Here is a 24860-nt window from a genome sequence, read left to right as displayed (position 1 = left end):
CCATATACTTCCCCACTCCTCTCACCCCACTACCCCCCCCATAACAACCTACTCCATCATCATGAGACATTCATTGCATTTGGTGAATACATCTCTGAGCACCACTTGCACCTCATGGTCAGTGCTCCACACCATAGCCCACACCTCTCCCACAGTCCACCCAGTGGGCCATGGGAGGACATACAATGTCCGGTAACTGTCCCTGCAGCACCACCCAGGGCAACTCCAACCCCTGATAAAGACCTCATTTTATAATTTCTCTATTCGTTCCTTTCCATCCGAATTGACAGTGTGTTTTCACATTTAATTCTCTTAAATACATTGTGGGTCTTTTGTGAATTTTTTTGGACTTCACATGCATAAATATCTTTGTCTACCTTGAGTTTTTGCTGAGTGGACATCACCCTTAAGTTTCTTGAAAGTTCTATTGGTTCATGTGAGCCATACACCCTTAATATTTTTAGAGGGCCTTTTGTCTGACTGCTACTCTCAGCACCACCTTTCTGAGGTCTGGGTCTTAAAAGATGTTAAAGACAAACCCTCTGTTTTCCTCTTGATATTTTTCCTGGTAACACCTTGGATTTGATCTTTGTAACAGTGTTGTTAAACCTTCTGCCATTATGTGACAATAACATGTTCTTTACTTCCCTAGGTGTCCTCACCTACAGGTTTCTCAAAGTCTAGATTTCTATTAATAGTCTAAGGCTCTTCAGGGTTTTGCTAAAGCTCTCAAAGTTTCTCCATCTTTGCTGGTAATTCCAAAGACTGACATTGCAGGGTTTTTGTTACACAGCAATGCCCCTACTTCCAGGAACTAAAATCTGCATTATCTATTGATGCATAACAAATTATTTAAAAATTAGCAGTTTTAAATAACAAGCATTTATTATCTCACAGTTTCTTTGGGCCAGGTATTCAGAAGTGGCTTAACTGTATGATTTTGAAGGCTTAGGATCTTTCATGAGTCAAGATGTCAGGCAGGACATCTTTCAAAATGGTTCACTCTCATGACTTGAAGCCTCAGTTCTTTGTCACAGACCTTTTCATAGTGTTGCTTGGGTTTCTTCACAACATTGCAACTGGTTTCCTCTGAGAGAGTGATCTAAGAAAAGCAAGGAGGAATCCTGAGTGTTTTTATGTCCTAGTCTGGATGCCACACACTTTCACTTATACCATATTCTTTTCTTAGAAAGTTACCTCCTAAGTACAGTCGACAGTGAGAACAATCATGTGCTTTCAATGAAGTCACAAAACTAATTTGTCTTAAAAAGAGTGGTTTAAATAGCATTTGTTGTCATTCACTCATTGCTTTAAAGCAAGGGTTCTTCCTTTTTTGTTCCATGGACCCCTTTGCCAGTCAGGTGAAATGAGTACTATAATTTTTAAATTGTGTACATTGATAAGTGAATGAAATGCTAGATTTCAATTAGAAGTCAGAGAAAGATAAGAAGCTGATTTTTTTCAGTTCAAGCCCTTGGACCCTCTGAAATCTTCCCCTGGTTAAGAACCCATGCCATATGGTTCATCATTTATTCCTTCAACAAATATTTGCATGTTTTCTGTACATGCAGTCCAGGGATGAGCAAGATAAGGTCTCTTCCATCAGGGAGCTCACAGTCTTAACAAGAAAGACAGGTGTATAAACAAAGTATTAAGCAAAATATAGAAGGCATAGTGGCAGCAGAAAGAGAATGAATAACTGAGCCGATTAAGGCATAAATGAGGGAAGTCCAAAGTCAAAGCGATGTGAAACAGCTTTTTATATTCATGGAATTATAAGTAGTTTGATACCGCTGAAGGAACTCTTATGCTTTGTCATGAATGCATGTTTACATACATACACCACCTGATTACTTTGATCTCTCTCTAATGTGGAACCATTAAAAGGTTAGATACACATAGTTTCAATGTATAGGCATAATGTGAAATATTTTTATGGATGCTTTTATAATAATATTAATAATAGTAATTGATCATTACTAATCTCATTAACCTTATAATTTCGTTTAATTAACCCTGCCTACAGCAAACATGTCTGACAAAGAGCTAAAGAAACTACGTAATAAACAAAGAAGAGCTCAAAAGAAAGCCCAGATAGAAGAAGAGAAAAAAAATGCAGAAAAAGAAAAACAACAGAGAAATCAGAAAAAGAAGAAGGATGACGATGATGAGGAAATTGGAGGTCCAAAAGAGGAACTTATACCTGAGAAACTGGCTAAGGTACTTAATAATAATGTTTAGCACAACTGAATGAGATTTTGTGACCAGCTATTATTTTTATACTGTCATTCTATCAATTTTATTACAGATTTTAGAGTCAAAAATTATTTTTATTTTAATGTTCTTTCTTTCTTTAATATTTTATTTTCTGTTCATATTTGAGTTTTAAATCTTGAAATAATGATTCTGGATCAGAATAATCTAGTGTGGTACAGTGGGAAAAGTTTTAACTTTTTAATCATTCTGATTTGAATCTAGATCTCAGCTCTGTACTTTAGTTGCTTGACCTTGGATACTTTGTCTAACCTCTCATGGTTTCCCTATGTATAAAAATGTGACTAATAATCTCTAGTAGACAGACACCTGAGGACTAGAGAAAATATATATGCAAAGCATGTAGTTTCAGTTATAAGAAATAACATGCAAGTTTTTATACTTTGGCTAAATTGATCTTGTTATAAACTGAGGACACTGTGTATCCCTTAACTGTGTTTTCAGTTTAGTGTTTCTTTACTGTACTTTCCCATTTGAACCTAATACCTTAAAAGATCTTAAATGTTTTCTAAACCAAAATCTGATCTGCCGTTATTAACGTTTAGCTGAAAACAAGGTATTCGTTGTCACATGAACAATTTTGATTAGTAACATACGTATGTATGCTTTTTTCTGACCCTTCACATTCTCCTTACTCAATCTGAAAATAACTTCAGAATTTATTATGTTAAATCAATGTAGGCACATGGCCCTAGAGTTCAATTTTTACCTCACTCATAACTAAATATTTAAAATCATTTGCTTGACTGCTTTACTACTGAGGAAAATTATAATACCAATCAAATTGGGTTGGAAGATATTTCTTAAATTATACTAGAGCAGGTGGATAGTAACATCTCATAGATAGAGCAGTATTGCTGTAAGAAATGGAGAGAACTCTAATTTTGATTTCAGAAAAGTGTATTCACCTTTTCATAAATAATTATATACCCCCTAGGAACAAAGATAACTAACTACCTTTTTAGTGTTGGAGGTATAGTAGAAGAATACACAGGGACACAAAGAAGCCCAAAAATTGACCTTTCAGTTTTGGGGAAGAATTACAAAGCCATTCAGGACATAAGAGTGTCAGGGCTTTCTGTCTTTGTGCCTTAGTTTTCTTAATTGCCACTTTTACTACTGCTGGCACTACTTGTGCCATTGTCACTGACTATCTGCTATAATCACTTTTTTCTACTTAATTTATATCTTATGACTTTCCTTAATGACTTTTTTCTTTGGAATGCTTCATGTGTTGAATTATTGCCCTTAACAAGTGAATCTGTTTGGATTATGTAGTCACTACCTTAATACAGAGCAGAAATCTTAAACCAGACCTCCTTAAAGACTGTTGGTTTTCCTTTTGTCCAGCCTATAATGATAGCCTTTGGGTCAGATGTCAGGCTGTGGTCAAATCCTTTGTAGCTAGGGTTGTAGGATCTCCCAATAAGATAATGGTTACAGAAGGTGCTTCTGATGGCTTTATTTGGAAGGGTCATAGTGGAAGTCACTCGGATTCATTAAATATATACTATTCACACCCTTGTCTTTCTAGGCTAACTGCCTCCAAGATTTCCCTATCGAATAGCATCCACACTTACCCATATCTCCAGTGTGGTGGTAATTCTGAATTACACCAAGTCATCATAACCGGTGGTGGCATATTGTAGGCTCTTTTAAAAGCTGCCTGCCAAATCTGAATTTACCATCTCTTGATGCTTTTTTGTGGTCCTATATCTCAGCATTCTTGCATGTGTCAAATTTAGTGTCACTAGTTCAGGATAATGAATATAAAATAATGAGGAAAATCAAAACAATTACTAAAGTAGCAGTAATTCCAATGAAGAAGGAGAAAAGGGAAATGGGAAAGAGTCTAGTTAGTGAGTAGTCTGCGGTTAATTGAACATAAATTTGCGATCTTTGTGGAGGTTATATCACTTGTTTCTGCAACTTGTCATGAGGCAGTAGTTGGTATTTATGAGTTCCCTCATGCACTACTCATTCCATGTTCCTTCTTACCTTCAGCCAGCAAACATCTCAAATGAAATGTTTTTTGCTTTTATTTTCGATTTCTGGTTGTGCACACACATCTTCCTTACCAAGGTCTATGAGTACTTTTAGCAGTTTTGCCTGTATAGGATTATAGTAGTTTCCAGCTTTTGTTGCTATACTGATTCTAAAAATCATATCTTAATATGGGGATTAGATTTTAGTTCAGTTTATAAATTGCATGTAATCAGAACTGCCCTTGTATATGTCTTAAATACCCATCAAGCACAGTGCAGTCCCACTATTACATGCATTTAACTCAGGTAAATTCAACTCTTCATGACTGAATGTAATTTTGTTTTGAAGAGAGACAAAGAAGAATATGCATTATGCTGTCAGTTCCATCCAGTATTCCACTCAGTGAACATATGACCCCAACTGAGAATGAGGTAATAGGAGGTATGAAAGCCATTTGCTTAGTCCATCTCAGTTCTTATATGCCTCTTGTAGTGTGAACATCTTGCTACAATAATTGTGATTTTGGTGTTTAAAGGTATGGTTTTCATATACACAATGCTAACACTTTATGTAGATAGATTTATAATTTACAATATCCATCTTTATAATGTAAGAGATTTTCAATGTTAGTTTTGACAATTTTTTTTAAATTTGCCTTAAGCACTGATTTTAGTGCCTCAGCAAACCCTGAGAAGATGCAATATTACTGTTTCCATTTTTGTATGTACAACCCTGTACTGCATTCTACGTATGTAAATGTAGAATGTAGTCAGTTTACATTGTGGGTCATGTATGTATACTTAGATTTAGCCTGACAAAGTCTTAGCTATGAGAGGTACACAGAAACTAAGACTACATGTAGGAGCAGACACAGATCTTCTTTCAGGGACATGTCTCACTTATCCAAATTAATGACAGAATTAATTTCTGTGTTTTCTCTCTCCAAGTTCAAATACTTGGTCTCAGTAAGTATAATTATGCTTGTATTGATTCAGCTTCACTATAATCCTTGCTTTCTCCATTTTGAAATAGTAAATATATATTCTTTTTTTTTTTTTTTTTTTTTTTTTGAGGTACTGTGGGCTGGAGATTGAATCTAGGACCTTGTATGTGGGAGCTTCCTTGAGTTGGCTTTCCCGTCTGTTTTGCTTGTTGTTCACGTTTGCTCCTCCAGGAAGCACTGGGAACCAAACCCCGGACCTCTCATGTGGGAGGTGGGAGCTCAACCACTTGAGCCACGTCCACTCCCTGACATATATCTGTGGTAGTTACCTGACTTTGTTAGTACAGCGACCTTCATTTCAATCCTCAACCCTATGAAGAGCTTAATATAGCTGTATGGTAATTTCAGTTTCAGATGTCTGCCTGTCCCTAGTAGAAACATTAATCCTATATATCACAGGTTCCAATTCAGTAGAACACAGAGTCATGGGAATAAGAAGCCAAACATTTAGAAATGTGTAAGAATTTGTACTTTTGAGGTCCCTTTCTTCTCTATTTCTTGGTTCCTAAATCTATGTCTATTAGAGTGACGATGGCTTACATTTTTTCTGATGTAGAGTATGTTTCCTTGAAAATAACACACTCTGATACTGTAGCTGGATTTTTAATAGATTATTTTATTGTTCTATAAGGCTAGTAGCTTACACACTACGTAGGACAAGATGAATCCCAGAGATAATACACAATAGGACAAGGTGAATACCATAGGCATCATTTCATTGCTTAACTTTAATACTGAAAAATAATTTCCTTGGCCAAAAGCTCTGTTGATGAAAGCACAGCTACTATACTGTTGGGCAGGCATGAAAAATCCAAATTCCATTGTAGGTAAATTGTTATTGCCTCTAGGATGAAAGAAGGCTCCAGATGTTCATTACCCTTCAAATAATAAATATAGTGTTGGTCCTCTTCCTTCCTCTGCCCCCCTAGTCTACTGAGAACAGCTCTGTCTCAATACTTAGTCCAGGAATATAACAATAGCATGATTATATAGTAAACATTTCACCTGCTCAGTAATGACTACATATCTATAATTAATGACATTTATACAATTTATAAAGGGTGATAGGCACAGAGTTCTGTACATTTATATTTTTTCAAATGTCTTCTTGAGTATATATTTAAATAGGAGTACTTACAGAGTTTGTAGAACAGAGCTAGACAGAGTGAATATTGTACTATTTTGTACAGCTTCATTACACTCTTTTTTCTTTCAGTTTCTAAAGATCATTCATGCATTGTTCCTTCTTATCCCCCCCATCCTATTTCACATCCCTTTTCTGTTTTCCTTTGTCATTGTACCAGTTTCCATTATTGTGTTCCTTCACCTGATTCTATTTTATGTTCTTCTTACTTGTTGAACAGTTTCTCTCCATGGTTATGTGATCTCTCTGGTTCTAGTGAAGGGTTCCAGAGTTCAAAATACCCTTCCTTTAGATTATGCAAGGTTAAAACTTGACCGTGTACCTTCTGGGTTACCGGTAAGGGGTTTTTCATAGGAAGAGTAAAATCACACTTCCCACAAATAATGTTTCCATTTGTGTAATATCTTTTATTTTTGTTAGGTTGAAACTCCATTGGAAGAAGCTATTAAATTTTTAACACCATTGAAGAACTTGGTGAAGAACAAGATAGAAACTCATCTTTTTGCCTTTGAGATTTACTTTAGGAAAGGTAGGCAATTAAGACATAGTAGCTCTGATAAAATTGCACATTATGTTTCCAGAGATGGGCAGCCAACTCTGATACCTCACATGTAGGATTTTTTTGGGCAAATGCCAGTGCAGCTTCCTGACAGAAAATGCTTGCTATGTACAAAACGTCATGGAAAAGTACAAAAATAAAATTACCTCTTCAAGGACATTAAATCTACTAGAATTTAAGGTCAAATATGGTAATTACTATGTAAGTGGTTGTCTTAGGAGCTGATGATTGTGTGGATAAAATTAATTAGAGTTTAGAACAGTGTCTAGAACATGGCAAGCGTTAAATAAATTTTATGTTATTGTTATTTATGGAGACTTGGTCTTTGAGTTGGATCTTCAAGGGTGGATCCAATTTCTAAAGAAAAAGATACATTGGGGTTGTGGGGGGATAACATCAGTTAAGAAAACACAAGGGCATATTTATAATGCTAAGGTTGTTCATATTGCCTGGAGCCAGATAAAGGTATATGAAGAATCTTGTTTGCCAAGTTTTATATATAGTAGATAGTAAGCGATTTTACAGTTTTGAATTGATGTCATCCAAGCAGTTCTTTCAAAAATATACCAGTCACTAAAGCAATGCATTTTGAAAGGAGGAGAAACTGGTTAGTATCAAATGTTTTGCATGAAACAGTGTCAGTGTCCTATTTAAGTAGATTAAATAAAATGATACATCTCTTTGTAGAATACCTGTTAAAAAACTGTTTATCAAAAATAATGTTGGAGAAAGTTTGCTTTTAAAATTGTTTCAAAATAGGGTACAAAGCTATCTATTTTAATTTTTGTTATTATACTTAATGTGTGTGTGAATAGAAAAATGACTTGGAAACAAATACAGTAAAAGGTAACAGATTGTCTCTTGATGGAATTTTGAGTAGTTGAAAGAGTTTCTGTTTTCAACAATGATTATGTTATAATTTGGGAAAGTTTAATAAATAGTCAAGTAATTCTCAGACTTCTCTTATAACAGTTAAACTCCCACCCTTAAAAATATCCTTAAGTGGAACCCCAATATATACATAAAAATGCTCCGCTTTAATTGGGGAAGTTCTGTTCATTTGGTTTCTATATGTACCAATTTCTGAGGGGCCAGAGAGTTTAGAAACCACTGTAATAGTGAGAAATGGGTAATGGTAAAGATCGTGGCAGTATTTTTAGCTTTACTGAGTGTCAAGGGCAAGGGAAGAGGAATCTGGAGTTTTGAACTTGGATACTTGGAGAATGGTACCAAATTATGGAAGGCTCAACAGTGATGTAGATTGTAGAGTTATAGATGAGACTTTGAAGTGCAATGAGTATTCAAATGCAAATTTCCATTCAACTGTAGGAAATACTATTGAAGCCAGGGAAAGATGGGTGATGAAGGTGGGAGCCAGTTTAGAGGGAGATTAGAAAATGATTGAGGTTAAAAAAAAAAAGACTACAAACATAAACTTGGTGGATACCTCACTTTTAGAGGAGGAAGAGTTTCCAGGGATTGACAGGAGAGGAGCAGTGAGGTAGAAGGGAAGTCATTTCATCTGTCACAAAATAAAGGAAGGAAGGGAGATAATTGGAAGCATACACTAAGAAGTTAAAGTTGAGGGAAAATCCTGTTATTTTTATAAATAAAGAAGGTTAGGAAATGAAATGGTTTAAACTCTTTTTGTGTGTTTTTGTTTTACATGCCCTTTGTTCATTATTGCTGAATGCTATCTAAATTTTCTATATTTTATTTAAAAATGTCTTAATATTAGCTATTGCTGCTTATTAGAGGAAATTGTTCGCTTCAACCATCTGTTACAGTTCAGATGTGACTGACTCTAAATTGAGGTATTTCTATTCGTAAGGCCTTAGCCTTCCAAAGGAGCACATCTTATTTTAATAAATGATAAAAATATCTTTTTCTTTTTATAGAAAAGTTTCTTTTGATGCTGCAATCAGTAAAGAGGGCATTTGCTATTGATTCTAGTCATCCTTGGCTTCATGAATGTATGATTCGCCTCTTTAGTACTGGTATGTTTTTGTTTTCCATTCCTCTTAAGTATTTGATTACAGTGGTTGATAGTGACTGTATAAGTAATCTGTACAAGTTTATTATAAACTCAATCCTTTTTAAGCAGTTGAGTATTAAATTGGCTGAGGTTAAAGCAGGGCTTTTTTCTTTGTGATGAAGGTCTTCATTTTAAGGCTAGAAATGTTTCTTGATTTTGACATAAAAGTATTCAGTCCAGATACTTGAGAATCAGTTTTGTTTTGACTCACAAAAAGTTCCATGCAATTTGTGGTTTTGCATGTATTTCATTATAATAAACTTTCTTAAAATTGTTTAAAGATTGAAGAATCTCTTTGAAATAAGTTACTTCCTTGTTTCTCTGTCTTGCAGATCTGAATTTGCATGAATTAGTTTGCTTTGCATAGTTCTTTGAATCATAAATTTTTTTTAATCAATATAGATAAGAGCTTTAAGACAGTAGTCTGAGCTTTTCACATATTTTTATGTTCAGATCCCTACATTACTTATATTGTATTTATTTATTTTATTTAATGTGAAGTAGAACCATAGAATTTTAGAGAGTGAAAGGTGGAACTTTATTCTCATGATCTCACTTTATAGTTGAGAAATTTGGGGCCCTAAAAAGTTAATTACTTGTTCAAGGTAACTATAGCTACTTAATAATGAAGCAGGGACTAAAGCCCAGGTCTATATATTATTCTTTCTACTATAAGAGCTTTTCAGTTGCTATAAAGTATCCCTATAGTCAGGTACTGTTACTGTTTTAATTCCAAAATGACTCTAGGAGAAATTGAACCTTAAACAGAAAAACCTATAGAATATGCAATATCTCACTGCTAAATAATAAATCCCATATGAATTTATGCATTATATTAAAATGATGAAATTAAGCCAGAAATCCAAATTATTCTTCTAAAGGCTAAATTGTTCCAATTAAGAGCACTGCTTTGAGTTCTGAGAAAAAGTAAAGCCTTTTATTTAAATTATACTTAAAGCTTGTCACAAAATGATTCCTATTATGAGGACTGAACCATAGAGATGTTTTTCCTCAGTTTTAATATCTAAGAGTAATAAGTAAAATAATTGCATAATAGAAAATAGAATTACTGTATTTAGAGAAAATAAGCTTGTTTATTTTTATCTTTTTTAAACTTTGAAATCATAAATTATAGAAAATTAAGGCAAGAAATAATAGTCTTAATCCATTTCAGAATAGAGTATACTTTATATCAGGGCATATTTGCGGGGTATATAAAAACGTTTGGATATTTTCATAATGGTTACAGTTGGGAACGATGGCTGGGGGAGTGCTGAGTTCCTGGCAGGGGGAACTCTGTTGCATTCCCCAGTGGAACAGTAACAGTCCTCTGAGTGCAATGGCTAAGACCAATAAGGAAGGATGGTCCAATAATGAGCCCTTGATGCTAATAACTTTTTAAAAATAATATATACACTTTTTTTTTTTTAAGATTTATTTATTTTTTATTTATTTCTCTCCCCTTCCCCCTGCCCCCTGCCCCTGGTTGTCTTCTCTGTGTCCATTCGCTGTGTGATCTTCTCCGATCGCTTCTATCCTTATCAGTGGCACCGGGAATCTGTGTTTCTTTTTGTTGCGTCTTCTTGTTGTGGCAGATCTCCATGTGGCGCCATTCTTGGGCAGGCTGCACTTTCTTTCGTACTGGGCGGTTCTCCTTATGGAGTACACTCCTTGCACATGGGGCTCCCGTACACGGGGGACACCCTGTGTGGCAGGGCATTCTTTGCACGCATCAGCACTGCGCATGGGCCAGCTCCACACGGGTCAGGGCGACCCGGGATTTGAACTGCGGACCTCCCATGTGGTAGATGAACACCCTATCCGTTGGGAAGTCTGCTTCCCTACACTTCTTAAAATACATGAGATTCTTTTTCTAAAAGATGGTAAAATAATACATATATTTGTCCTGTGGAGTTAGAGACTCTTCTTTGAAATATGAGTTTAAAATGGCATCTTTAAAAGTATTTGATTGTAATAGAGTATGTGGATTAATGAACATTTGACTATTTTCTTGCAGTAGTTATTTCAAAAAAGTAAAATGCACATGGACTTCAGAGAGATAAAAGCAGAATGGTCTTTGACATGGAAGTTAGAATTATTGAATGTCCACCCTGGCAGGCCCATTGCTCCAGGTGTTGAACTGAAATCATGGTCAGGCTTTAGTCAGTTTACCTGATACTTTATTTAATTCTGAAGTAATTTTTCAGAAACATTTGTCATGTTCAGTTGTTGTAATAACTCCTTTACGAAGAGAACTTCACCAATAAAATCTCTTTGGATAGTATGGAGGAAAAAAGTAACTCTTCCACACCTATTTTATTAATTGTAGAACTTCTCCAAGTGGAAATGCATTAAGCATGGTTACTGCTGCCTCCCCCCACTCCCAGTAAATCTCCTGAATAGTTTCTTATACTGCCAATATAATATCTGCTATGTGAAGTTTTTTTTTTAACTTTATGATTCCCTCTGCCTCCCTCCCCTTTTTTTAAATATAGGGGTGATTTTTGGTGTCCTTTCCAAGGTTGTTGTTTTTTTTCAAGCTGTAGGATTTAAAGTACATTTCTGGTCAATGCTAAATAAAAGATAGGACCTTTTAAAATTAGCACTGTTTGACTCCCTTGATCCACAGTCCCTCTTAAATCATAATCCTCTCACTTGTACAAACTAATTTCTTTCTTTTTATTTTATCTGCAGACATTACTTTTCTTTTGTACTTATGTATTTACTCTCAAAAATCTTGGTTACTATTCTCATTTACCTATTTTGCCATTTTGAAAGGTAATAACTTAATAGGTTGTGCTATAACCTAATAGTAGGTAGTCTGTCTCTCACAAAATATGAGCATTTTCTGTCCAAATTACTAACAAAAAAGATAACTAGCCTGAATCCTAGGACAACTCCAGTGTGGCTTTTAACCATTGGTGAGAATGTAATCCAATCTGCTGTTTAACAAAAGATATAAAATTATTCATTAATAATTATATTTAGAATATTTCACATGCATTTTTACTAAGAACTCGGTAATTAAAATTTTGGGTGATGATCCATTAGTGGATATCAAAACTGATATAGTGGGTCATTTCCAGCATTTAAAAACCTAAAACAGAAACAGAGCAGCGAGTAAAAAATAACAACATGCATTGTGTGTAATATAAGGGTGTTTCTGTGAAACTTCAGTTTCCTAGGATATATATTGTATGTATAAACTGGTCACAATATGAAATATGTTTATCACAGTACAAATATTTGGTTGCAGTCAAAATTTCAAAGCTACCATCATATTTCCTAACCATAAGGAATGGAATTATGTTTTTAAAATATGACAAAAGTAGTAAATACAACTTACTGAATACCTGCCATATAATTATCACTTTTACACAGTAGCTTTTCCTTACTGCAGTCCTTCTAGAGTAGATATCACCCACAATATTGCAGGTCAAGAAATAGGTTCAGAGATTTTATAAATTGTCTAAGGTAATGGAGCTCCCCACGTCTTTCTGCCTCCAAAATGGCAGACTAGACAGTGCAAGGTATAACATGGAATCAATTCAGAGGTGTTGGGGTCCACCTTTACATTTCCAGGTCCCAGTGACTGGGAATATGATGACTACATTATATTTATTACAGTAAATTCTTTGGTGATTCTTTGGGGTTTATTATATAACAATAGCTCAATTCATATAATCTCTGAAAATAAACACCAGGGAAACCAACCATATTTTGTTTTAAAATTGACACATTTGTGGTGCCTTACTTGGGTATAGAGGAAGATGGGTCGTGCTTTTATATGGGTATGCTCTTTAAATATGAAATTATCAATAGATTTTATTTAGTCTTTGTATATAATTGCTGTGTTTAATTAGCCTTAGGAAGTAGATGATTTTTGAACTCTATAAACGTTATCAGAGTATCTAACTGCTAAGAAAGTTTGTTTTAAATTTATTCAGCAGTGTGTGAAAGTAAAGATTTACCCGATACAGTTAGAACAGTATTAAAACAAGAAATGAATCGTCTTTTTGGAGCAACGAATCCAAAGAATTTCAACGAAACTTTTCTGAAAAGGAATTCTGATTCATTGCCACACAGATTATCAGGTAATGGCTTTATTTTGTCCTTACAAATAAAATTTTAAAAATACCTTCTAAAGTAGCTTCAGATTTTATTTTAATGGATTAATGACAACATTATGCATTTTTATCATGGAGAGACAATATATTTATATCATATTTTAATCTCATGGAAACCAATAGCTTAAATATGCCTCTTATAAAAACTTACAATTTCTTAGATTAATTATCACTTTGAGTCAAAGTGCTAAATACCTGAAACCATCTCACAGTCAATGAAAACTTGAAGGCAAGGGCTTATGCCAGTGAGCCAGAATCTGGACTTTATGGGACCATGAAGAGTGCGTTAATAGTGTGCTTTTAAAATAACTTGCTAAGAAGCCCAGTGGCTTTGTATACCTTCATGAATTCCAGAATCAGGTTTTTAGCTTTTATTATCAAGGTTGGGTATAATACCACTACCACCACTACCCCACATTCTCTCTTACCCCCAAATTATTATGTTTATCCTAGAAAGAAGAAAATTATTCATGATCACACCACACATAGACCAAGTATTAATAGAATATTTTTATATTTTTCTTCATCTCTTTTATTGCGCATATTTCTTTTATAGATACATCATACTCTGATTTACTTTTAACTCGTCTTCTAGTTTGGACAGTTGTGTGTCTACCCTCCCCCAGGATTTTTAAAAAAATAGTGTTTTCTCAAATGGCTGTTCCCATTTTTCAAATAAAAGATCACACCCTCCTGTGTGTGCATCTATCTTGCATTTTATATTTGAAGGGATAGGAGCTAAAATGTTGGTTTTACCTTGATATAAAATAAATTTCTTTTTCCCTCTCAATTAGCTGCCAAAATGGTATATTATTTAGATCCTTCTAGTCAGAAGCGAGCTATAGAGTTGGCAACAACACTTGATGAATCCCTCACTAACAGAAATCTCCAGGTAATGATTTTTTTTAAAAATAGTCTCTCTGTAAGAGTACCTGACTATGTTTTGTTTCTCTTTTCATCAAGAAAATAATTTTCACCAAGAGAAATACTTTGTTGCTGTTATCATGATACCTATTCTCCAAACCCCTATGAATCTGGATAAGAAGTTTAACCCTATCTTAAATTCATTTAGGACTATGTGTATGTTATGTGAGCATGTGTTCCAGACTGCTTGCTATTCATTAACTAGTTTCACATCTGTTACTTCAATACTTTTTTAGAAAGTATCCTAAACTCACATGCATATTCCAGTTAGCTTTGGATTTTAATTCACATCTGCATTTGTGAGCAAGTATAGAGCTCAGTGTAAATTCTGATATATTTAAGATGTCATTTGCCCAGGGATTAACTTAAAATTCTGTTGCTTCTAATATAATATGAGATTAAGTAGAGTTAAAGATAATATGGGTACATTGCAAAGTAGGGATTCTAGTTTATACTAAAAAAGAAAGGACAGCTACCTCTTTTAAGAGAATTGGCCAGATTAAAAAGTACTTGCTGAAAGTTAAACATGTTCCTTTAATAGCAAATGAAGCAAACAACTTTAAGAAAGAAAATTTCAATTGGTTGTTTACTAATTAATATATAATTTAGAATAGAACTTTGATTTAAAGTCCCTTCTAGATTGGCAGAGTAGGCAAATATCATATATCTGGAACTAGATAGTGTTTTCCAAGTGAAAAGAATGTAAAGAAAACTATGACAAATGCAAATCAGCCTGAATCATTTAAAATAAAAGAAGCAGATTTATTTAGGGGTTTGAGTCAAAGAAAATAATTACCACTTTTCATGAACCAATTTGATTTTGCTGGCATGTATGCACTTTTGTATTTGAGACAAGCTTTTTAAGTTCTTCTTAATTTGAATAAAAGGTTGAAAAACAGTGTTTGATTTTGCCAACTGACTCTGAGCTTCCAGAAAAAATTCAGAGGCCTTGAATGCAGTCATTGGCATTGACATTGTAAATTTTGACCTTAATACAGGCAAAAAATTTTGACCTGGGCAAGGTAGCTGCCTAGGGTGCAAAACTGAAGGAGGTATACCCTCTCACAGTTGTGCACTTGCTGAGAGTGAATGTCTCCTTAAATGTAATACCCATGGCACCTTGTTTGCCTCACCCTAGTCTGGGCCCTATTTTATGCATTCATTGTTTTGTATAAACCCTGAAATTCTGAAAGAATGTGTATGTGGGAGTAAATGCTTTTGTTTTCCTTAAATAGGTAAATTTACCTCTTTTGGAGATCTATTGATTTATTAAAATGTCTAATTCACAGGAACACCTTTTTTTTTGACAAGTTATAATGTGATTATTTTTCTTTCTTTAGACATGTATGGAGGTATTGGAAGCCTTGTGTGATGGTAGCCTAGGAGACTGTAAAGAAGCTGCTGAAGTTTATAGAGCAAATTGTCATAAGCTTTTCCCTTATGCTTTGGCTTTCATGCCTCCTGGATATGAAGAGGATATGAAGATCACAGTTAATGGGGATAGTTCTGCAGAAACTGAAGAACTGGCCAATGAAATCTGAACGTTATTAAACAAGCAAATTGAATGATTTTGGACCATATCTAGTGTATATTTTTGTCACGCACCTGCTGCATTGCTCTAACTTAACACAGAATGAGAGGAGTAAATGTTCTTGCCTTCAAATAGTGTTTTACGTTTTTTATCCTGCTGAAAAAGTATATATAAAATATCTACATATTACAGGATATAGGTTCCGTTTCTTAAAAATTTAAAAGCTGCTAAAATTGAGGGGTTATAAAAAAGATACCATGTCCTATCTACCCATCCATGTTTTTAAACTAATTTATATAAAATCTGGAGGCCGTTACAGCTAACAAGCAGGTGTGTGGCAGAAATATTACTTTAAATTTGTCTTGTGAGATTTTATTATATCTCAGGCAGCATAAATGCTGTTTTAGCACTGGATTCTTTCACTGAGCACAAAGTTGTTGGGGCTTTAGCATCTGACTGATTTTGTTATGGGGTTGATTCTGACCATAGGAAGTATGCAATGTGAATCACTATTTACAGAGAAACCTACAACAGATACTTGCTGTTGTAGAAACTGGGACATAGAGATACCAAGCAGAATTATAAAGAAACCTAGAGGGTGTTCAATACGCTTGTTGTGTTTCCAAAATTCACTGTACATGATCAGTTGGTGTTCTTGTACCACAGTTTTTAACTGAAGGAACCAGTTGGAACAATCTCAATTTTAACTAAAACTTGAAGAAATAACAATGCAAATCTTTCAGCATTGTTTTAGCCAAACTTGTTGAAACTGTAATGCAAGAACCAAATGCACTGTGATGTGGCACCAACTAATTAGCAAGCATGAATTTTTCACCCGAGTGAAAAAAAGAATATCTACCACGCCTTGAAGTTAAAGAGCAGAACTCCTGACTACCATTCTATGACTGATCAAGAGACTAATAGTTAAAAACCTCAGCAGGCCTTGTTCACGATATGCAGAAAATAAAAGTGCTGCAGTTTAGATACCTCTGGAATTTTTCCACAGTGTCACAGGTTTGTAATACTTGAAGCCCTACATTTCTAAGAATATATTTCTTGCTCAGTTGTTTCAGGCAAGCCCAAGACTTTGTAATTTTTAAAGGGCCCAAGATTTTTTTTTTTTTTCAATAACAGACCAGCTTCTTTTTCCTGCAGTTACAGATGTAATTTCCTTTTTGTTGTCAAACATAAGGTACCAAATATGATGCAATAAATTGTTTTGAAAAACAGTTGTGTGAATATTTCAACTAATCTGTGTTGGGCTTCTGTGGAAATACACAGGTAGAATCAGAGGTGTAAGCCAGAGGCAAGGTAATGTGCTTGTAAAGTTAACCTATTAATGCATTAAAGCTGGTGCAGATGGGAGCTTTTTAGAATGACCTGAGTGCTGGTGTCAGGGATAGACCATGATCCAAGTGTAGTATTGCTTCTGCATTAAGATTTCATGAGGGCTGGGATGGTGGCAGGTACTATGAATGTAATTCATAATTTGAAATGAAAACTGCTATTTTGATTAAGTGAGACTTAATATGTTAAACCCGTACAGTGAGATCCAGCCTCAGGCTCAATATTCTCATTGCATTTGCAGGATATAAGCAAATAAGATTAAGTAAAAATGAATCAATTGTGTATATAATTGACCTTTTGTGGTACTTTTAGTTTATAGAAATTATACTCTAAAGAGGGAGTTTTCAGGAGGCTTGGTCCTTGTGCTGATTGAACAGCTATGCTAAAATCAACCTTTCATAGTACATGGCCTGTATTTCACATCTCAGTCTAACAATGTAGTGATGTAATGAGAAGTACAAACTGAACTTCCAGTGCTTTATATTTTATTAACTGGTCCTGCTCAGGAACATCTTAACAGATGGCAAAAAAACAAGCAAAAACCATTTTTCAACTTCTCCTATGAGTGGCAACTGAAGTTCTTATTGTTAGGGAAAAACACTAGTGCTACCTCTGCCACTAATGAGGTGTTTGGAGGAGGCACCAGCCATACAATAGGGGGTATATGTGTGAATTATGTTTAAACTCTACTGTAAATTGAAATGAAATTCATATATTTGTCTTGACAATGTTGAAATGATGTAGATTGTCTTAGAATGGATATTCAAAGTACTCCGAACTCTTGATGCAGATGCCACCTGTGAGGAGCTAAATTGCTAACATGTACATTGTATTCCAACCCAATTTTATTGGAACTATTGAATAAATCTTTTATTTTCTTTCAGGTTCACTTGATCAGTGGATACATTGTCTGATGTAAGAGGACCTTGATTGGGTTCATTTTTATGTCCAGACATCACCCCTAAAACGTTGTGCTGTACTATCTAGCTCTGAGTAGTATTAACTGGACCATCTCAAAATTGCTTCATTCATTCATTCATTCATTCATTCATTCATTCATTCATTCATTCATTTCAAATGGTTCTGTGGGGTGTAGGGTGAAACAGGTTTAGAAAACCATGTGGAAAAAATGAGTGATGTTGTAATTTAAACAAGTGCCTTATGTTTATTGCTAAGAACTGGTGTTATTAGCCCTTCTGAGAAGAAAGGATCTCTTGACCTGTATTACCATAGGAAAGTAAAGTTCTTTTTGTTTTTCTTTATATTCAACTACTCTTGTCATTTCTCATTTAAAAACTAAAATATTTCTTAGGTTAGTTTATTCAGATTTAATTAGATAGGCAAGTCATCAATTTTGAACATTTTTTTAGTATCTATTATGTACAAGAATAAAGAGTGTTGTTTATATTAGCATGACTAAATGTAGTCCCAATATTAGTGAATAGCTTTTCTATGAGATTAGGCCCTTGTTTTTCCCAGTGTAGTTTGTACTCCATGGTGTACTCCTATTAGAGTTATGACATGAAAGCTGTGAGTGTATGAAGAGGCCAGAAAAGTTTGGTCCTGATTCAGGTAGGTTGTTACAAATTCAGGGAGGTCTTCTGTACAGTTTCCAGGAATGATTCAGTTGCCATGTGTAGCATGGTAAAAAAAAAGGAAGTGTTACACTCTCTTACAAGATAGGTATATACTTGCCTTAGCTAATAACCAGCCCTAAATGTTTTAATTCATCTTTTTGAGATAATTCAAAATAAGACTGACCTTTCAGGTGAAGGCTGTTTTCCACTTATAGCTAATTCTTCATTTCTTTAATTTATAGACAAGGTTTCTTGATATCATTCTGCTATCTTCTAGACTATGCCAAATGCATGGGCAAACCTAAATTTTGACAAAAACCCTTTGAAATAGCTATGTTGCACCATGGGGAGCGGAAACCCTAACTTTCCAGTTTTAATGTTTGAAAAATCTCATGACTTGTAGCAATAAATAAAAAAAGGTATTATTCTTAATTGAATTGCAGTGTGCAACCTATGAGATGGATATTGAAATGAAAGTATTTGTGTAGGAGATTATGGAGAAAAAAATCTCTGTAATGCAGAAGAGTACTTTGTTACACACTGTATAGGTTATATAACTTATACAAAACTGCCACCGCTGTGAGGACACACCCCTCACCCCCCTTGTGACATAAAAATGGGCAGAGGGAAAGGGAGTGTAGTATCTTATAGGAAAGAGTATCTAAAAGTTTCCAGCCTCTCAGTTTATCCAGTTGCCTTTGAAGTTGCCATCTTGGGATAGTAGCCAGAGGGAAGGAAAAAGCTAGGACTATTTAAATTAGAACTTGACTAACTTGCCAACAATATATAAGCTTGGAGACTTAAACAGAAATTTTTAGTACCCTTTCATAGAGATCTGTGTGCCAAAAACAATGTGGACTTTGTTTCAAGGCTGCTTGTAGTGAAAGTAAAATTGATACTTTGCAATCTAACAATATTATACTCTGGTTTTTAAATTTTTTACATCAGGCCTTCATTTCGAATTAAAGGGTCTGCATTGTTCAATTACCATGTAATTACCTGTGTGCTATCTAATAAAAAGCGTCCTCTCCATACCAAAGCTATGTCTATCTTCCCAGTCTACCAGTTTCCTTACATTGGACTTTTTATAAATTTGCCACTTACACTTTGGCCTGCAGGTTTATCGGATCCATTGTCTGGTGCTTGATGCCTCATCACAAAATGAAATAAGGACTGGGTTTTTTAAAATGTTCTTCCAAAATGATCTCTAGTGTTTTGATTTTTTTTTTTTTTCGTTAATAGTGAATAACCAAATTAGCTATACCGTCATCTTTCTTTGAACTACTTTTTTGCCTTCAAATAGTCACACTGCTGCTTGATACCTTAAGAATATAAAAAGGGGCCATTAAAGAAGTAGATAGCAAACTTGTCTCCCAGACCTTTTCCTTCCCTTATTTTCAGAATTATAGAGTACTGAATACTAATTCTTCCCTTCATTAACTTAGTAAACAACAACAACTAAGCATTAATAATGGTGATGGAAGTTTTGAGAAACCTATATTTTAAAAAAAAATTTTTTAGCTAGCATTGCTGTACTGTTGATATTTGTTTAGCAGTTTATTCAAAAGGACCTCTGGAAAAACCAAAACGTCATTTAAATTTTATTTCAAGAGCCTACTTTTTATTTCAAGCATTCCATTTCACATAGATTTTTCCACTCATCGGCTTGAATTCCTTTTATTTGAAGATAATGTTTAATTACAAGAAGTTAATTGAATGTTTTGGTTCACACTCATGAAAATCCATTTCTAATGTATGTGATGTATGAAATCTTAAGAATTTACACTGGGTAAATAGTACTGGCTATAGTAGTTAGAACAGTATATAGTAGATATTCGAATTCTTGTTTAATTTGCTGTGAATATTGGCCAGCAGATTGTAGAAAATAGCAATAAAGTACTATTAACTTTCAGGTTACCTGCTCACAAATCTTTTATCCCTTATCTGTTGGTGTAGAGTATTCTACTGGTCTCCACTGGTCTTAATGGATTGCCTCAAAATACCAAAGATCCATTATATTTTATGTAGGTTGAGTGGGTTTCTCACATTTATTTTTTCCCCCCTTATAATTTATCAGAGGAATGGTTGTGACTTGGCCTTGTAGGAAACAAGGCCAAGACCTGGAAGACCATTCTGAGCCGTCGTTCATTGTGGCATTAGGTGGCAGTGAACCTACTCACCCTTTTATGTCTAGCAATCCAAGTAACATCATGCCCAGAGGAATTATGTTACTACAAGAACTACCACACCGTAGTTAATTTTCATCTTTGAAACATGAGGGGACGGGTAAAATGCACCACCTACTTGGAAGTCTCAGTTTTCCTCAGCCTCATAGCCTCTAGTAATCACAAGTAAGTAGAGACAAAGATCTACTAAGGTTCTCGCTGTACACTTGTCCTACAACTAGATCACAACCAAGTAGGTTTGTACTTAGGATAGGCAGTTGAATCCTTTAAGTGTGAACTTAAATCCTGGCTGTATGTTATTATCTCAAGGGGAACTTTATTTTAAATGACCACCCAGGCTCACCTACAAAGATACTGTTTTAAGTGATCTGGAGTCAGGCCTGGACATTGGTCCTACCCCTGACCTTTTTTTTTTTTTAATCTTCAAAGACTACCTTGGTGATGCTAAGGCACGTCCAGAGTTGACAATAAGGACATTGTCATTGTCTAACAATAAGGACAACATTAATGGTGGATTTTTTTCTCAAAGACAAAAGGGTCAAACAACTAAATTCAAAGTGATTAATGTTCCCATTTTCCTAAATTAAATGGAAGAACCTGGATTAAATTTCAGTCTGTTTTCCCCTACTTAATTCATGCTGTTTACTAGATTCTGAGATGGCGGGTGGGGTTCAGAGAAAAAAAGTATCTCTTCATATTTTTGTTAGATGTCATGGTAACTTGAGTCCATTGAAACAACCCTATAAACAAAATTGCCTTAGGTAGATACCTGAGTTTTTAAGTGGATGAGTACCATACAAAGCAAAGAGTTCGCAGGCTTTTAAATAAGGATGGGTGGTATTACTCCCTGAAAATATATACACACCCAGCCCCCAATCAAATAGATACCTGCTTGTTATTCCTAAAGTGGTTCATAAGTAAATGAACCACTATTAAAAATCTCAGATATGAAAGGAACCAGGCAAATGAAGGCTCTAGGACAAAAATTCAAAGCTTAAGAGTGTTGGCTTGGTAGTGTAGAAGCTGGGAAAGAGATTTACATGTTACAGAGTAGTCATAAAGCAGATGAAAACTTACTTCACAGGATCTGTTGATAAAATAACTGGTCATTCTGGATGGAACTCCCAAATCAATCTAGTCTTAAAATAGTAGAATAAAGATTGTTTTATAGATCACCCTCAGTCCTATTCTAGTTCTTATCTGGTTAAAGAATATTTGATTATTGTGTCTGGCTGCATTTATATTGTTTATCACCACTTTTGGATTTTTTAGACATGAATAATTTTCCCTCACATTTGGAAACTGAAATTTCTCAATTGTTTTCCTCTTTATACAGAAACCTAGCCTAGCCTTATGCTTTTGATACTATTCTCCGATGTGTGAATCTACATGCCAAATTTCAGGTATGAACCCTTGTGATTTAGTAAAACAGTAATATAATTTATTTAAGAAAATAAGTTTTGGGTCAGACAAATAGAATCCAAATTCTGGCTCAGGTATCTTAGGCAAGATACTTAGAATTTCTAAGCCTGATGTACCTAGCTCAGAGTTGTGTGTTAAGTGAGATACTGTTAAGTAAAGTGATTACCACAAGGCTGACACACAGTAAATATTTATTATTTACAAAAGGGCGTTATTTTCTGTGTAATTCTCAATATATATATATTGAGATATAGAGAGAGATATAGATATATATATACATCATCAGATATATAATTGTTTTTGGAAATGCAAAACCATACTAAGTATAGTTTATCAGTATATTCACATCGAGTAAAAACTTAAAAGCAGGCTTGGGAATTTAAAAATTCAGAACAGTTGTTCTCTTCATAGGAGGGAGGGGCACATAGATGTCCCTATCTTTATTTCTTTAAAGAAGTTTGAAGTATGTTAACATTTGGTCTGTTTGTTACATTATTTGAGATACGGTTTTTTTTTAGTTAAAAAGACAATTTCATTTTCCCCCCCTTGAAAGTGTGAATGGGCAAAAATGGTGGCTAATATTAATTCACTCAGAAAGGAAGGAAACTATCTCCTGTTGAGACAAATGCTTCTTTGATTCCTATATGCTCCCAAAAGGTTGAGGGTACTTTTGCTGATTTATCAAGAATGACCAGAAAATGAAAAGCAGGAGGGTTAACAGAATGTGTAACTTAATTTGCCAGTAAGAAAACAGGCTTGAACAATATCTAAAGCATTATTGCCCTTTGTAATTTCCAAAGTGCTTTTCACATACATTAGCTCATATATCACTATCCCTTTATAGATGCAGATTATGTGGCTCAGAGATAATTAAGTTACTTGCCAGTATACCTGGCCAGTGGCAGAGCCAGGCCAAAGAACCTGTGTATAATGATCTTTCCTGTGTTGCTTGTACCGTTATCAGCTGGTTGTTCAAAGTCATAGAGCTATAAATCTTAGAGCATAACCTGAACTTGCATTTTTAGTCTCAAGGCAAACTGTTCTCAGATCCTATAATTTTGCCTTGGAGTTCTGTTACAGGAATTAAATCCCTTGTTAGAATGTTTTAAACATTCGAATATTTTTTATCCAAGTATTTTTTCATGGTTTAAAAAAATGGAGAAAATGGGTTGACTCTTGTAGCAATTTCTGTTTCTGGTTCTTTAGGTTTTTTAACCTCCATATCTACAAATAATGTGCTTACCTCTCTATTTTGGACGTCACAATTTCAGACATTTAATGATGTGCCACTATGAGAAGATGAAGCTTTAGCTAACTTACCTCAACATTTCCCCATCTCAATAATATTATCACTATTTTCAGTTTCTTCATTGGATCTCTTTATAATTTCAGACAATACAAATACATTTTTTTCCCACCAATTATACAGTATCTGTGGATTTTCTCCACTTTGCAAGATGAAGATCCCAGTTTTCCCTATGCTTTTTACCTTCTCTCCTCTTCTCACCACCTCCCAACTTTGATATCTGCACGTTCCTTTTTCCTCTGTCAAAGTCAACATTTACATAACTTTCATGGTTTGGCCATAGGTTATAAGTACAAGTTGAAAATAAAAAGCAATGTTTTTATTATGAAAGCTATTCTCTCTATAGTCATCTGACTTATTGCTTACCTAAATTCCAATATCTCAAAGATAACAATGACCAGACTCTCTTTTTTGCCCCCAGACCTCTCTTCTAGAGGTCTTCATCCTCCTATTCCAATCTGGACTGTGTTCTTAGGACTTCATAATTCTCTTCCACTGTGTTTTCCAGATCCCATATCTCTGAAATTAAAGGTGATATGAATGGATTCATGAAAGTGGTAGAAGATGAAGACGATAAATGGGGAGGGTTTTGCAGGCTGTTGTAGGGATTTTAGCTTTTATTCTTTGTGAGATGGGAAACCATTGGAAGTTCTGTGCAAAGGAGTGACTGACATAACACATTTTTTTCAGGTGATGATAGGAGATCAATGCATTAGTCTAGACAGGAGATGATGGGTGATATTGGTAGATACAGTCAGATTCTGGGTATATTCTGAAGGTAGAACTAACAAGATTTGCTGTTGGGTTTTTGTTTAATATGAGAGAATTCTGCAAGAATTTTAGCCTAAGAAACTGTATAATAGAGTTACCATTTACTGAGTTGGGAAGATTGTAGAGGAGTAGATATGAAAGGATATTGTATATATTAAATTTGAGATCAAGTAAAGACTTCATTTGGGCAGTCCAGAGTTCAGGAGAGAGGTCTGGGATAGAGACAGAAGTATGGGGATTGTCGATAGATGTTAGTTAAAACTGAGCCCATATGAAATCACCTAGAGAATGAGTGTAGATTAGAGAAGAGGTTAAAAGGACAGAGTCCTGGGACAAGCCAACATCAAGAGTTTCAGAAGGGAAGCAGATTTGGCTCACCTGGTAGAGCATCCGCCTACCACATGGGAGGTCCAAGGTTCAAACCCAGGGCCTCCTGGTGTATGTGGTGAGCTGGCCCATGCCCAGTGCTGATGCACACAAGGAGTGCTGTGCCACGCAGGGGTATCCCCCACATAGGGAAGCCCCACACGCAAGGAGTGCACCCCATAAGGAGAGTCGCCCCGTGTGAAAAAAGCGCAGCCTGCCCAGGAGTGGCACCGCACACACGGAGAGCTGACACAGCAAGATGACACAACAAAAAGAGACAGATTCCTGGTGCTGCTGACAAG

At 35.0% G+C, this 24860-nt stretch overlaps 1 protein-coding gene across 3 annotated transcripts in view; it reads left to right on the top strand.

Annotated features, from left to right (window-relative positions):
- Positions 1 to 17819, top strand: part of NAA15 (N-alpha-acetyltransferase 15, NatA auxiliary subunit) — a 105928-nt gene extending 88109 nt beyond the window's left edge. For 2 of the 3 annotated variants that reach the window (XM_058289527.1, XM_058289572.1), the window contains exons 15-20: positions 2027 to 2220; positions 6828 to 6936; positions 8865 to 8963; positions 12949 to 13095; positions 13923 to 14020; positions 15393 to 17819. In XM_058289527.1, the coding sequence (XP_058145510.1) occupies positions 2027 to 2220; positions 6828 to 6936; positions 8865 to 8963; positions 12949 to 13095; positions 13923 to 14020; positions 15393 to 15593 (848 nt within the window). In that variant the 3' untranslated portion in view covers positions 15594 to 17819. The remainder of the gene's footprint in view (positions 1 to 2026; positions 2221 to 6827; positions 6937 to 8864; positions 8964 to 12948; positions 13096 to 13922; positions 14021 to 15392) is intronic. The other variant, XM_058289533.2, reaches the window with a different exon arrangement.
- The last annotated feature ends 7041 nt before the right edge of the window (positions 17820 to 24860 follow it).

The sequence above is a fragment of the Dasypus novemcinctus genome, chromosome 1 (genome assembly GCF_030445035.2).
Source record: "Dasypus novemcinctus isolate mDasNov1 chromosome 1, mDasNov1.1.hap2, whole genome shotgun sequence".
NCBI lineage: Eukaryota > Metazoa > Chordata > Mammalia > Cingulata > Dasypodidae > Dasypus > Dasypus novemcinctus.
This window is presented reverse-complemented; position numbering and strand designations above follow the sequence as displayed.